General features: G+C 41.4%; 1 protein-coding gene across 3 annotated transcripts in view; it reads left to right on the top strand.

Annotated features, from left to right (window-relative positions):
* The window catches only part of LOC116949329 (contactin-4-like), a 99,526-nt gene that overhangs the window by 40,775 nt on the left and 42,696 nt on the right, over positions 1-16,055 (top strand). For all 3 annotated transcript variants that reach the window (XM_032966501.2, XM_032966499.2, XM_032966497.2), the window contains 4 exons: positions 997-1,178; positions 7,879-8,015; positions 11,699-11,831; positions 13,534-13,684. In XM_032966501.2, the coding sequence (XP_032822392.1) occupies positions 997-1,178; positions 7,879-8,015; positions 11,699-11,831; positions 13,534-13,684 (603 nt within the window). The remainder of the gene's footprint in view (positions 1-996; positions 1,179-7,878; positions 8,016-11,698; positions 11,832-13,533; positions 13,685-16,055) is intronic.

The following is a 16,055-nucleotide window of genomic DNA, read 5'->3' as shown; positions in this document are numbered from 1 at the left end:
CAGACCGTGTCACATACACAGAACACGTGCAAGAGTATGACGCTTGTTACGCAGTGGTTCCACAGACGTCCTTGCCGAATGTGGAACTTTCAGCTGCATTGTAAATAGGAAAGCATACCATAATATTCGACTTAAAACAGTCAAAGCCTTGCACTCATGTTTTGCTCCCAACTCTGCAGTGCACCACGTTATAGAATTAGGCTTTTGTAACATAAACGTATCGGTGAACGTAAGCGCGTTAGATACGTAAAAAACAATTCCATTATTCGTTATTTTCATTTTGTTTTTGCATAGGTGAGTTCCATTAAGCCGCACGCAGCACATGTACAATGAGTCATGGTGATTCCTTCTCGCTGGAGGATTAGAAGTAGAATCCCCTTTTGTAATTGCGCCACGACACTGTTACGTTGATGGCTTACTCTTGCAGATACCAGGGGGGATACGTTGAGATCCCGTAGAGAGTGTCACAACAGTGGGCTCCAATCTCCCTCTGAGTATGACGCACCTGTTGACAGCGCACCTGGCGACACGTGGAGTGACGCCAACGTGGGACATTAAATCAACACTGCTATGCCTCAGAGCTTCGCAGGCGCGTGAGACGGATCGGCCACTCACCACACCCAGCCACTGGCTATTTCTATATATAAAGATCTAATTGCTTAAAACGCCTCCAACCCAAGACCGGGCTTGTGCTTAGCATTCGCAATGATGGATTTACTCTCTTGGCTGCGCAAGTGATGGGTGTTTGCAACATCACAGTCTACATACGAATGCACTGCCCCGAGCTATTTACTGGTTGTTGCTGCTTGCCAAATGAGTTGGCGGTTATCAAATTAACCACCGCACAATATTTTATCAGGAAGGCTTTAGCACTGCCAATTAAGTAATCAGATTAAATGGACGCGGTTTTGTTTTTAATGAGGTGTAGGACGTCACGAAAGGAGAAACAATATACAACTTGCACTTGTATCAGAAACTATCGATTTCCTTTCCCAGCCCCGTGCCCGTAATATCATGGAGGAAAATCGACGGACAACTACCAAGTAAAGCATATCTGATGGAAGCGAATGCAGTTTTGGAGATACCCAATTTCCAGCACGAAGACGGTGGCAATTATGAGTGCAATGCAGAAAACGTGGCCGGAAAGAACTCTGCTCAAGGGAAAATAACAGTGTACGGTAAGATGCGTCATCCACCTTCACAAAGCCAACACGGACATCGATCTTTATTCAATCGTTTTTTATTTATTAAAAAAATCATGTAAACATTCGGAGAAATATTTGTGAGATGAAGCATCTCCTTTTTACATGTGCCCTGGAGCGATCAGTGGGGGTTACATTTTAAATTGCATTTTATCTTACGTTTTATCTTACGTTTCATCTTACGTTTTGCGAGCATGGTATTTCCAGTCGATTGGTCAGTGCACTTTAGTGAATCGGGGGATGAGAGGTGAGCGGATAGTACCGGTTTTGAAATCACTCAACCAACTGATGTTAACCGTGGCTGGAAATGAAGTTGCACTTGTTCGATTCATAGCACAGCACGCTATTCCCTGTACTCATGCTCCTCAATAGAAGCTTCATATTCACGGTCAAATGCCTCCAATGGCTGAACACAACACTTTCCCAAAATGCATTACTGTCCCGGTCGTTATACGCGCGCTGTCGATCTGATTCCTCGGCATTGTTTGGGTTTGGTTTCAACCGAATACACCTCTCCCAACCAACACATGGTGGATCCACGTGGCTCACATTTAATAACCTCCGCTCAGCTGTGCGCAGTGAATGAATGCAACTGTCTTGGAACCACCACTTCATTGAGCGCGCCCTCGTGACAAGCGAAGCCGTTACGTTGCTTTTTTTTTTAAGTGTCGACCGGGCTCTGGCATCATCGATCAGTGCCGATCGTGTGCAGTTGCCAAGAACATCTCAGCGTCCAGACCCGCGCTTCTTTCGTGATCAATGCTCACAATGATTGGGCTCCGCTTGTGCATTAAACGCGCATGTCCACATCGCCATCAGAGTGTGCACAGCACAGCTATCGTAAAAAGTGGGGTGGAGGTGGCACTCTGTCCAATGGCCCTGGCACGCACGAAGCCCAAACCTTAAACCCTGCGGAGCCATTACGGGAATATGTTTGATCAGTTCGGTGCCACAGCGTACCATGGAAACAATATTAAACCAGATGCATGGTGCTTTTAGTCCACGTAGCGTGAATAAGTCCATATGTGCTGCTAAGTGGAATACAGAAGTCGCTGGTTCGATTGCCCAGCAGCAGTTGAAACAATGGGACGAACTTCGTCTATGCCTCTGCGTCTCTCTGTCCAGACAGGAAGTGACGCGGCAGTGATTTGTGCACTGTGCTCTGAACCTGGTAATATGAGTTTGATTCCTGGGAACGCCTAACATCATAGGCGAGTGTTATCTGAATCAAGTCTGAGCCACCCTTTCACTAACACGCATTAACCAGCATGATGAAGTATAGTCAAACAACCCCTGTGACAGCTACGGCTTGGAGAGGAGGCCTTCATTCATCAATGTATTGACAAAGGGCTGTAAACTGTTCATGTAATTAAACATCATCTATAGACTATGTTTGACATCAAGATACATTACTGGTGAGCCAAATTGACACTGATCTAAAAGTCCAACTCTCCACTCCCTGCTTGAATTCGCCTTCATCAAATGTATGCATAATTGTGGTCATGTGTTTTGTTATCGGTTATGATATCAGTATTTAGATGCTTATTTTATATTTTAAGCTATAATACAGTTAACATTCAGCTTAAGCTGTTAAGTAAAAAAAAGTTGTACCTGTTGTTTTAATCGTATAGTTGAAGTCATGTCATTTTTTTCTACTTCGTTGTCGAATTCCTTTATCACCCATCGGGCTAATGTTAAATTTCATTAAAAAACCTCAAATTTTCAATACGCCTTTGGAAAATGTAACATATATTATGATGTATGATAATTAAAAGTGAAAGAAAGAGGCAGAGGATTGTGTGCGGAGCCCAGAGGCCTAATCCCATTTCCTATCAGACTAAAACCTACCGCAACATTTTTTTGATTTGTGGCGCGAAGTTAAACGTTTAATGTGCTGGCAAATGAACTGTTACATTAATCACATCTTCCACGCATAAGTAGGGAGAATGCAACATGTGCACATGAGAATGTGATATTAATCAAACCGCGGATGGCGGCTGTTGTTAAATTAAGATGTACATTATGTTTCATGTACTGGCAAACAAATATGAAAATTGCGAAATCAGATGCACGGAAGAGTTACCGATCCGTGCCTCTTAAAGAAGAATGAAAAAAAAATCTAATTAGTATTTGGTGACCTGCTAACACAATTATACAGTCTTGATTTGAAGCTTTCGTGACTGCAGTAATCCATACTCGTTGGTTCTTTCGGTAATGTCACGTAGGTATATAAAAATAAAATAAAATAGTGATATATTATTTTTTATTTAATTTAGTTTTTCTACCTACGTGGCTTTACCGAAAGAACCAAATAGTACAATTATACAGCTTTTACATGCTTTGTAGGCTTTTGTTCAAGGTTACACACACACGTGAAATTAATCCAATTATAAGGTACAATGACAACATATATCTTAGTTTAACTCTATAATGTAACTGCTCGCATTACGGTGAGCAGATTCATGGTTTAGTTTCTTAATGTCACGTGGTCAAACGGCCTGTAGTTATAGCATTGTTCCTATATTCCAGGTATTACATTTTCTCTCTGAAGAATTAAATCAGAGCCGAAAACGATTGTCACGTAACAAATCGAAAATATTGCACAACATGAATGGATGCTCAATAATAAATTCCCTGCAGTGCAAGTCGGCTCGGGCAGATTAATTTTAGAGTGATAATAGGACAATTGAAAATTCACTTACAGAAACATTAAACAGATATTGGGTGACTATTCTACTCATATGTAAGCAGACATGGTTGTATGTCAAACGGAATTGCAAGCTAAGCTATCATGAATTATCGACAGTTCAGCATCAAATTGTAATTTGGTTTGTAGAGTATTTAAGGATATTAGAATAGGTTTTCCCCTTTTTTCTGGCAACAAAACAGGTGTTAAGATAAAATAAAATAAATGACGACGTTTCGATCGCAACACAAGCGGTCGTCCTCAGGCGGAAAAAATATAATCCAGCAGTGGAAGTGCTGAACTAACGAGAGAGCGGCTACAACAAGGCCATATATGTGGCAAACTGAAACCTTTTACAAGGAATCATGTCTGCATTAACCACAATACTTGTGGTCAGAATGCAAACAAAAAAACATACTCTGAGAATACATACTCTAATATTTAAGGATCGTTGAAGCGATGGAATTCCAGGTGTTTGAGGCAGTAACAGAAAATGAGTGACAACCATCCCGAGTTTCTTTTTTCTTCTTGGGGCAATGCACTTTAGTCTTGTGGGGCATCTAAAATGTTGACGGTTGTGGTCCTGAATAAACACAGTGGATAGGTCAGAGACCGAGTTGCGTGTTTGTGCATTAAAGATGAGCATGGCCCAACGAGTCTCCCTCCGAGTTGAAGGAGGGCGATAACTGATCTTTAAGTAAAGATCACAATGATGAGTGGAGTTTTTAGTTAGCAAGATAAAAGCACAAGGCCGAATCAACGATAATATTCGGCAAATCCAAAATGGTTTTAGAGGTTGATTGGTATTTGAGATCAGCATAGTCCATGATAGGCATACTGTACATGTAGTCGCTATCAGTTTCCCGTATAGTAGATGAGAAAGAGGATTTGTTTCTGTACAAAGCCACAATCTTTATTATTCAATCACTAGTCACGGTCAACATCGGGGATGATATTTTGATCCACTCATGGGCCTCTTTTATTTTGGCTCAGCTTTAAACGAGTGTTGTGCGCCTTTTGTAAACATCGCCACTGTGGGGGACAGATGTTTGTCGGGCCTGGTGGTAACCAACACCACACCCCTTGTGCCACGTGCCGGCATCCAAAGTTGCTTGCTAACGGCATTTGCCTCGATGCCCTGTGTAGGCCCACGTGGAGTATTTTCGTCGTTGGATGTGTTTATGTCAGAATATAGACGCATAACTATATTAAGCTGGGTGTGGTGACTCACATCTGTAATCCATCACATTAGAGGCAGCACGAGTTGGTACATCATATGCAGTTGTGAAACTCCCAAACATATTAAGATACAAGGTGACCAAGAGGTGTCAGTAAAATTGGTAGAATCAATGCATCTGTGTGGAGCTTTCATAGTTATTCTTTCATATACATATACAGTGAGGGAAAAAAGTATTTGATCCCCTGCTGATTTTGTACATTTGCCCACTGACAAAGAAATGATCAGTCTATAATTTTAATGGTATGTTTATTTGAACAGTGAGAGACAGAATAACAACAAATATCCAAAAAAACGCATGTCAAAAATGTTATGAATTGATTTTCATTTTAATGAGGGAAATAAGTATTTGACCCCCTCTCAATCAGAAAGATTTCTGGCTCCCAGGTGTTTTTTATACAAGAATCGAGCGGAGATTAGGAGCACACTCTTAAAGGGAGTGCTCCTAATCTGAGCTTGTTACCTGTATATAAGGTACCTGTCCACAGAAGCAATCAATCAATCAGATTCCAAACTCTCCACCATGGCCAAGGCCAAAGAGCTCTCCAAGGATGTCAGGGACACGATTGTAGACCTACACAAGGCTGGAATGGGCTACAAGACCATTGCCAAGCAGCTTGGTGAGAAGGTGACAACAGTTGGTGCGATTATTCGCAAGTGGAAGAAACACAAAAGAACTGTAAATCTCTCTCGGCCTGGGGCTCCATGCAAGATCTCACCTCGTGGAGTTGCAAAGATCATCAGAACTGTGAGGAATCAGCCCAGAACTACACGGGAGGATCTTGTCAATGATCTCAAGGCAGCTGGGACCATAGTCACCAAGAAGACAATTGGTAACACACTACGCCGTGAAGGACTGAAATCCTGTAGCGCCCGCAAGGTCCCCCTGCTCAAGAAAGCACATATACATGACCGTCTGAAGTTTGCCAATGAACATCTGAATGATTCAGAGGACAACTGGGTGAAAGTGTTGTGGTCAGATGAGACCAAAATGGAGCTCTTTAGCATCAACTCAACTCACCGTGTTTGGAGGAGGAATGCTGCCTATGACCCCAAGAACACCATCCCCACCGTCAAACATGGATGTGGAAACATTATGCTTTGGGGGTGTTTTTCTGCTAAAGGGACAGGACAACTTCACCGCATCAAAGGGACGATGGACGTGACCATGTACCGTCAAATCTTGGGTGAGAACCTCCTTCCCTCAGCCAGGACATTGAAAATGGGTCGTGGATGGGTATTACAGCTTGACAATGACCAAAAACACACGGCCAAGGCAACACAGGAGTGGCTCAAGAAGAAGTACATTAAGGTCCTGGAGTGGCCTAGCCAGTCTCCAGACCTTAATCCCATAGAAAATCTGTGGAGCGAGCTGAAGGTTCGAGTTGCCAAACGTTAGCCTCGAAACCTTAGTGATTTGGAGAAGATCTGCAAAGAGGAGTGGAAAAAATCCCTCCTGAGATGTGTGCAAACCTGGTGGCCAACTGCAAGAAACGTCTGACCTCTGTGATTGCCAACAAGGTATTGCCACCAAGTACTAAGTCATGTTTTGCAGAGGGGTCAAATACTTATTCCCCTCATTAGCATGCAAATCAATTTATAACATTTTTGACATGCGTTTTTCTGGATTTTTTCGTTGTTATTCTCTCTCTCACTGTTCAAATAGACCTACCATTAAAATTTTAGACTGATCATTTCTTTGTCAGTGGGCAAACGTACAAAATCAGCAGGGGACCAAATACTTTTTTCCCTCACTGTATGTGTGTTTTCTCGGGTTTCCACTCACAGGCTCAGCACACATTAATGGAATTGGTCAAATATCCTAATGCAGGATCCTTAAAAATAAGTCTTGAGATTCAGTGATGCTTCTTTGCATATGCATCTTGACCGAGATCATGTATTTGACTGTAGGTGTAAGACTGTAGTTCAAGAGTGAGGATTTAATGTGGCCTCAGTACAGTATAAATCCCAGTATTGCATTAGCAGCTCTTGTAATAATTCCATTTTATTCAAGAAGAAAATAATGCAGAAGTGCAGTATAGTAAGTTGGTACTAAAATGATTATGGCAAAGCAGCTTTGGGGAGGGTTGTCGTACAATAAAACACTAATGTAAAGGACCATTGATCAAGGACATCCAGATATACCGCATGAGAGACTCGGTATAAATATTCAGTGAGGATGACAAGATCGTATGAGAAAGGCCTTTGTTAGTAAACTCTGCTTTTTGAAATGTACATTAATAAATGCATTAAGTTGCCAATGCTTATAGTTAATCAAGCAGTTCACAATACACCTAATTAAAATCAATTCAAATGTAATTTTACAATGTTTAAAATATCTCAATTCACTTTTGTAATAGTTGAAATCGTCTTTACTCTTTGCATGCAAAGCGCTCAAAGTAATCAAATTATTGCTGTCATTGTTCCCTGTACTATCTTGGATGTCAGCCGCTCCAGTGCTGATTGGTTGACGTTGCCCCACATGATCTACGCTTTGACGTGTTGTGTTTTTTTTCTTTTCATGGTGCTTTCGTACCTTTTATAAGGTGTTCAATTTTGCTTAAATTACGCGAAATTAAACAAATTATGATTTACTCTCTGGAATAAAAAAAAATCCACTTTTGCTTCGCGTTTGAAACACAAAAAAAGTCGAAAGGTTAATGAGTCGAAATTACTCATTTTCAAGACGGTAAAAGAAAATATACGCAATTAAAATTCTAAAAAAATGCACACGTGATATCCCCCCCCCCCAGCTCCCCCCCACTGGATCCAGCCAATCAGTAACGTGGAGCAGGGAATTGGAGACAAGCTGTCCTGGGACTGCAAGGCAGGAGGGAAACCCCCTCCTACTTACCGCTGGCTCAGGAATGGAGTGCCCCTGCCATCAGAGGTACCTTGAACACTCTTTGCCTCCCTCCTTTTCTCTTGACTTCTGACCCCATCTGGTCTTGTGATCCTTCAGATCGATCTCACCATCCTCGTTTCTGTGGTCCACATCTATTCCTCCTTGATTCTTTTTTAGAAAACTGTGTGTAATGGAAGTGGCAACATCTCATCCCAGTGTTGGGTATGGCTTTGTATTACAACCCATGTCTTGGACTGATCGCCAAAGCATAGCCTTGGCGGAAGCTGATTTAATGTCTTCAATGCCTCCTCTGCATTGCACTGAGGTTCACGATGGTTCAATAATGCGGTCCGTGTTCTGGTCAGGTTTTCCACAGTTGCAATCCACCAGGTATTCTTTGACGTTACGCTTGAGTAGCTGCACGCTTGTTGAACTTCTTTCGCATCGTACGTAGCCAACCGTGATAATTGGAGGCGCGGTGGAAGGGCAACAGGCCAAACACAAAAAATCAGGTGGTCAAATCCAACATGGGCGCTCTATGGGCTATGCGGTTCAGTCTGCGCCCGCTGAACTAACCCAGCGGGTTTGATAGTTGGGTCGGTGTGGAGACACTTTGTTGGGGGCATTTCCGTTTCTTCATAGTCGTCGCCATCATCGATCTTTAGCTTCGATACCCAGAACACTCAGGGGCCTTGGTGGTATTCGAGACGGGTTTTCACGATGATCTAAGTTGGTAGATGGCAGGGGTCTTCATGTATGGGTCGGTTTGGCTTCACTAGAATGCAATGATACTATATCCAATTTCAGTATTTGGTTTGCTCATTTCAGCTTTTAATGGAGCTAAATAAAGGTTTGTCTCGTTTTGTTATTCGAGCAATTTTTTTGCACAATACTGTGTCGTTATATAAAAAAAAGCAAATGCATTTTTTACGTGAAGGGGTAAGGAGGCGTGTTGTCTGCTTGTTAATTGTCTTACTTGTCTTCCCCACAACAACAATAATGTTTCTGGTGCCTTCTGTATTATTTCGTTTCGTGTCAAACTCTAACCAATATGCAATCGAGAGGGTCTCTGTTGATAAACATCTGACAGTTCGCCAGCATTGGTTTTCGCAAGCCTGACTCTGCTGATGAGAAACTGAATGTCAACAACTGGTCCAGAGTTTGCTTGCATTCAACCAGTTGCTGCTGAAAAACATTCACTCCCAACACAACGCCATCTGACCGATGGGATGGGTAAAATAAAACACGAACTAACATGTTATTTACGTTGAGGAAGGAGGCGAATTGTCTTATTTATTCCGTCCTGGAAGGTCACTTCCATATATTAAACTTGATGTTTTTTTTACCCATGCGTCCTTGCATGTCGAATATTTCTACTGTATACTTGTAGGATCGTGTGAGGTGAGCGATCTTTCTACGTGCACACACACGCGCGCGTGCACGACTTGGAAAAAAAAAATAGTTTGCACGTGCAATTAGTGGAGTCGCCTGACATTGACGAAAGTTTTGCCGAACGTCGTCGTGACCTTTACCTCTGAATGCCAAACCCCAGCGGAGTGAAAAATGTACTTAAAATGCTTAGCCTGGCTTCCTGAGGTGTGTGATGGGGGTATAAGGATGGGTGACCAAGAAGCAATAGGGGGGGGGGGGAGGGGGTGGGGATACGTTGAGGAGAGGAGGGGAACGTTTCTGAAAGTACACGGTCGTACCCTGTGGTTACTGTGGCTGAATCTGAGCTTCTGCTTTAGCATCACATATCAAGATTTTTATTTATTTATTTATTAAATACTACTTTCTCCACCTTCTCCGCATATTAGAGTAATGTTCGTTGCATGGCAGTGAATCCAATATATCATTTTCAGAGCTTGACTTTAGCCGAATTAGGTGCACAACCAAATTTAATGACGTTGGTTGTTTTTTTTTTATTATTTGTGTGTGTTGTTGTGCTGACAAGGCTGAGACCATTAACTCAACTACACTGGAAAACCCTGTTTAATCACAGATCAATATATGTGAGTCTATAGGTGTCTACGTGAGTCTCTGAGTCATTGGTGTGGAGCTGAGATTGTGAACATCACTATGCTTTGGAACCTTGTTTATTCACAAATAAGTTAATTTGAGCCTGTGATTCCCTATGCGAGTTCATTGGTCTTTTTGTTCGTCATTAGGGACCGGGCTAAGATAATAAACTCCACTACACTTGAGAGCCCTGTTTAATCACGGACATCTGAAATCCGAACCCAGGAACTAATCCAGCTGCAGTGCTTTGTCCTCTGAGCCTCCCTGTCTCATAACATAACAAGATCCTTGCGTGTTTGTTTCGTGATGTAAATGAGAAAAGGTTGGCCTTGTTCCAACCGGTTCAGGGTGGTTGCATTGTGTCCCATGTGTTCTTATGCCTCTGATGTGGAACCGGCAGTGGATTATGCACTTTTGTATTTGTTTAGAAGTCTATATCTTGACTTAAAACTTTCATCACTGCAGGAATTCATATTATTTGGGTCTTTCGGTAAAGCCACGTAGATAGAAAAAAAAATATCAAGACGTCTCGATCTCAACACAAGCAATCGTCATCAGGTGAAGAAATATAGCGGGAGAGCTGCTGAGGCAGGAAAAAATAATGATAGAAAAACAGCTCTCCCGCTATATTTTTCACCTGATGACGATTGCTTGTGTTGTGATCGAAACGTCGTGACATTTTTTAAAATTATTTTTCTATCTAGGTGGCTTTACCGAAAGACCCAAATAATACGTCTATATCTGTAGTTTCTCATATATTTTGAGATGATTACATCACATCCCTTTTTACAATAAAACACATCAACGGTATAATTTACATTTATTGTCAAATACGTATTACTTGGCACCTATGCGTTTGTACTCGCATATGCTTAGCTTCATTAAAACATTACGAGAGACGTATGTGTTTAGTTGAATTCAGAGGTTTGTTTTTGTTGTTATTACAGAAAGCCTCACTTTAATTGGGAAGCCGTGCTATTATCTCCCGGGTTCTGTAAAGCCTTGATCTCTAATAGACACACACACACACCACTTTCTACGGAGAGTGTAAGCTAAGCGCAAAACTAGATTTATGGCCTGGGATTTGGCGCTCTTTCTTGGCTGCTGATAGCAATTTCTGAATCTGCTTGGCATAAAACAAAAATGGGGTAAAGTTATTTATTTATTAGTTGCAGCTGTGGGAGCTGGAGGGGCGAGGTTGGAAATAATAAATGCTCGTTTTATATATGTGTCTGAACTTACGAAGCCAAACTCAAGGATGTTGGTGGTCAGCTGTTTCGTCAATCTGTTTCTACAGGCAGAGCTGCGCTTGTGGTGGTATCATGCCCATTATTATTATTAGCAGTGACGATGGTGTATGCCTTTTTTTTAAAAACGAAACACTGCCTATTGTTATTTTAATGGTAGTAACTATCCATTATGCTTTTTGTTGAATTGTAATTTTTGTCAAAGGAATGAAAACTTACATTCAAATGCTGAAATGTTAATTAACGTGCCCTTATATCGCGAGCACAACAGGAAACCTAATCTGTCTTCGTTTCACAGTTCCCGGGATTTAGATGCGTAATGTCATGGTTTTAATTAATTTAAATGCAATTTTACACACGTGAAGCACTTTTAATTATCGCTCCAGTCTTAATACATAACATAGCCGTGCGTTGATGGCGTGCCCTGTTTGGTGCTCTTGCGTGTTCCCTTTTGATTTACAGAGCAGATTCAGCGTGATGGCAAACGGAGAGCTTATACTGCAAGAGCTTCAGCCGTGGGACAGGGGCATGTATCAATGCCTGGCCGAGAATAAACACGGCAGGATTTATTCTCACGGAGAACTCAGAGTAAAAGGTAAAAACTCAAAAACATTTCCTTGCATATATATTTCTTCCTGTCCCTTTCGAGGAAATTAAATTCGTAAAAAAAGAACATCAGAAGAGAAAAAAACCCACCCAATCTGTTCAAACTTGACACAATTCTAATATAACACGTTGAGGACAGAAAATGATTGCCGCAACGCATGCATCAGCTTGAGTCTTGTATTCATTTGTCCATTCTCTGTGTGGCGTGTGTAGATTTGATTGTATCAGATCTACTTATATTTATATTATTAATGCTTTTTAATACAACAAAAGGGACAAGGGGTAATTCCGGTGAAATGCAACATCTTTGGTTCGACGAAAAAAATTCTCAACTCTATTTATCACTGGCAAAGCGAATGCATTTCTTGCTGGCATTGAAAATATTTACATTGCGCAACATCAATTCACACGCTCGGTGTACAGCAGTGATAGCATGCACTATACACACTGCACACAGGACGCTGTGCAGGAGTAATGGTTGGCACAATGGAGTTGCAATCCACGGTGTAATTGTTGACACACTGTAGTTGCAATCCACGGTGTAATTGTTGACACACTGGAGTTGCAATCCACGGTGTAATTGTTGACACACTGGAGTTGCAATCCACGGTGTAACGGTTGGCACAATGGAGTTGCAATCCACGGTGTAACGGTTGGCACACTGGAGTTGCAATCCACGGTGTAATTGTTGACACACTGGAGTTGCAATCCACGGTGTAATTGTTGACACACTGGAGTTGCAATCCACGGTGTAACGGTTGACACAATGGAGTTGCAATCCACGGTGTAACGGTTGGCACAATGGAGTTGCAATCCACGGTGTAACGGTTGGCACACTGGAGTTGCAATCCACGGTGTAATTGTTGACACACTGGAGTTGCAATCCACGGTGTAACGGTTGGCACAATGGAGTTGCAATCCACGGTGTAACGGTTGGCCCTCTGGAGTTGCAATCCACGGTGTAACGGTTGGCACAATGGAGTTGCAATCCACGGTGTAACGGTTGGCACACTGGAGTTGCAATCCACGGTATAACGGTTGGCACACTGGAGTTGCAATCCACGGTGTAACGGTTGGCACAATGGAGTTGCAATCCACGGTGTAACGGTTGGCACAATGGAGTTGCAATCCACGGTGTAACGGTTGGCACACTGGAGTTGATATCCACGGTGTAATGGTTGAGACATTGGACTTACAATCTAGGATGTACTGGTTTGCGCAAACTTGCAATCTGGAGGCCGCCAGTTCAATTGGATCCCCGTTCACTGAGCGGTATGAATGGTTTAACCACGGTTAGTCAAATGGCAGGTCACGTTGGTCGACTGAAGTGTGAGCACTCCCCACCTCTTCCAAGACGTCTGACCAGCGTCGAAAAGAAGGCCAATTGCCTTCTTGAAATGTTCTCGAGACCTCCCTCTATTGGAGGCTATTTTCAAATGCAGTGACATAAATAAAGCACTTTCAGGGCCGCACCTTCACCTTTTTTACAGTGTGTATATATGTATACTCTTTGGTTCTTTCGGTAAAGTCACGTAGGTATAAAATACATTTTATTTAATATCTAGATTGTGTATATATTTGTTTTACAATTGAGTCTGCATAAGGCAATTCAACAAATCAGTTGTGGACACATACATGGCTCTGTTTGTGTGTGTATGTTTATATACATGTGTGTCTTTGCCTATGTGCAGCCTCAGCGCCTGATTTTAGAAGCAATCCCCTGAAGAGGGTGACTCCAGCTGCAAGAGGGGGCCAGGCTGTCATCAAATGTGAGCCGAAGGCCTGGCCCAGGCCCTCGTTTACATGGACCAAGGGGAACGCAATGGTCATGGACAATGAGCGGTAAGCCTTTGCCCTGTCCACAATAATCCAGTGTTTGTCCTACATATTCAACAAAAAGCACAACGCACTGCCTACTAATAATGGGTCAACGTGTACGTATGTATCTATGTACGCATGTTGAACTTATTTCACAGCCTACGTAGCCAACCGTGCTAATCGGAGGTATAAATACAAATGTGGCAGCTTGAGCTTTGGATGGAGCACAAGTTAGGCATAGCAAACAGCATTAGTATGCAATCACTTCATTTAAACCTACTGATCATTCGACTAGCTCTAAGGTCCATAGCACATATCCATAACTGGTGTTGTATTGTATGTACCAGTGGGTGACGCGAATGCTATCACAGTGTTTTTCACTTTGTTGATTTCTTATCATCGAATGCATGATGGCATGTATGGCTGAGCTGCATGAGGCTTAGCTTTGTTTGACTCTTATAGAAAGCAATACAATAATGGGAAACATCCCATATACCGTGTTGGAAAAACAATCAACATATTCGTCAATACCACTGTGGCTTTAAAATATATAATAGGTGACGTTTCAGCCAATGGCCCGTCTTCATAGCACATAGAGAAACCAAAGTGATAGAGTGGATAAGAGATGGAGACAGCACATTATACAACATTGGGCCTTATAAGAATTCAATTATGAGACATTTTCAATTATTAAAATGTTTCTTGCTAACAAAAAAACGTACTTGAGCACCTCTGCCAATGTATTATCGACAAACATTTCCATATCTTGTTGCAGTTTAAGTTGCGCATTGAAATGGCCCAGTATTGCCTTTGCCGTATTTCCACGTGAAAGTGTGCTAGGGCTAGGCACTTCATGGCTTCCAGTGTTTGATATTTTACATCCAGTCAAACTGTGGTCTTCCTCTTCTTCTAGCACCTTCAAGTGTTACCTCTATAACCCTACTTGCAGATGGTCACCATTTATCCTGATCAAATGTCAGAAGATACAGTATTGCAGCTTACTCTATTTGACTACACTTTGTATCTTTGAGTTTTCGTCAGTTTCTACTCTTTTCTATGACTTCCTTGTTCATTGCACACTCTTTCAATGACACTTTAAGAATCCTCCATAAAATATTTATTTCATGTGTTACGATAGTGCTGATAGTATTGCAGTTTACACGATTGGACAAAAAAAGTTAACAAAAATATTTGTTTTACTTTTTTTCTCATATATTTACTAAATGTATACAATATGACATGAGAGGTGTGGTTTTTGCGTAGCGTAATCATTATTTTTTTTGTTTCCTTCTGCGAGATAGGCATATTTCGCTACAAGCATTTCCACAGACAGTAACATTAGCATGCTACCAACTTGTAAAGCAAAGCCGTGTTTCTTAACCTCTACCTATTCTTCCATTAATTTGTCTCACCTGACAGTAGGACTCGATAGATTCGGGAGAGTCCATTTGTATTCTCACTTTAAGTCAATTAATATGCTCAAAGACTGAAGCAGAGGCATGTCGTGTAGGGGGCATGCTGAACAGATTATCTACGCTGCAGATCCTAATGACAAAACATTTAGTGCGGTTAAATTGAACGAGGTAAGACGTTCATATTCTTGGTTCTTTCGGTAAAGTCACGTAGAAGGGAAATAATAAAATAATAAAAATAAAACAATAAAATTGTCACGACATTTCCATTGCAACACAAGCAATCATCATCAGGTGTGAAAACAACAGCAACATTTTATTGCTGTGGTTTCACACAGCAAAATGTTATTATTGCTGTTGGTTTTCACACGGCAAAATTTTATTAGTGTTGTTTTCACAACTGATGATGATTGCTTGTGTTGCAATCGAAACGTCGTGATAATTTTATAGTATTATTTTTATTATTTTATTATTTCATTTCTACATGACTTTACCGAAAGAACCAAGAATATGAATCCCGGCAGTCACGAAAGCTTTAAATCGAGAGATAAGAAGTCTGTTGATTGTGCTTGCCTGACAAAAGTTATCCTACTGATGGCAATTTCAGTATAGCATTACATGTTGATGACTTTGCCAAGTGAAATTATTAATTCGAAGAGTAAATAATTATATAACATCGTTGTGTGTGTGTATATATAAATATATTATCACAATATAATGCCTAGATACAAGCGACTGAAATGTAATTTTCCTGGTTTTACTATGGTATGTTCTCTGCATATCGGGGTACTTCACGTGTTTATTACACACACGTATGACACGTGTTTATTACACACACGTATGACACGTGTTTATTACACACACGTATGACACGTGTTTATTACACACACGTATGACACGTGTTTATTACACACACGTATGACAGAAGCATGGCCTGGGTACAGCATGTATTGGGAGGCCGAAGATCGCAAGCTTACTTTTAA

Source organism: Petromyzon marinus, chromosome 36 (genome assembly GCF_048934315.1).
Source record: "Petromyzon marinus isolate PM22_M1 ecotype Great Lakes invasive population chromosome 36, UKy_Petmar_22M1.pri1.0, whole genome shotgun sequence".
Lineage (NCBI taxonomy): Eukaryota > Metazoa > Chordata > Hyperoartia > Petromyzontiformes > Petromyzontidae > Petromyzon > Petromyzon marinus.
Note: the sequence above shows the minus strand (reverse complement) of the source record. Positions and strands in the feature narration are given on the sequence as shown.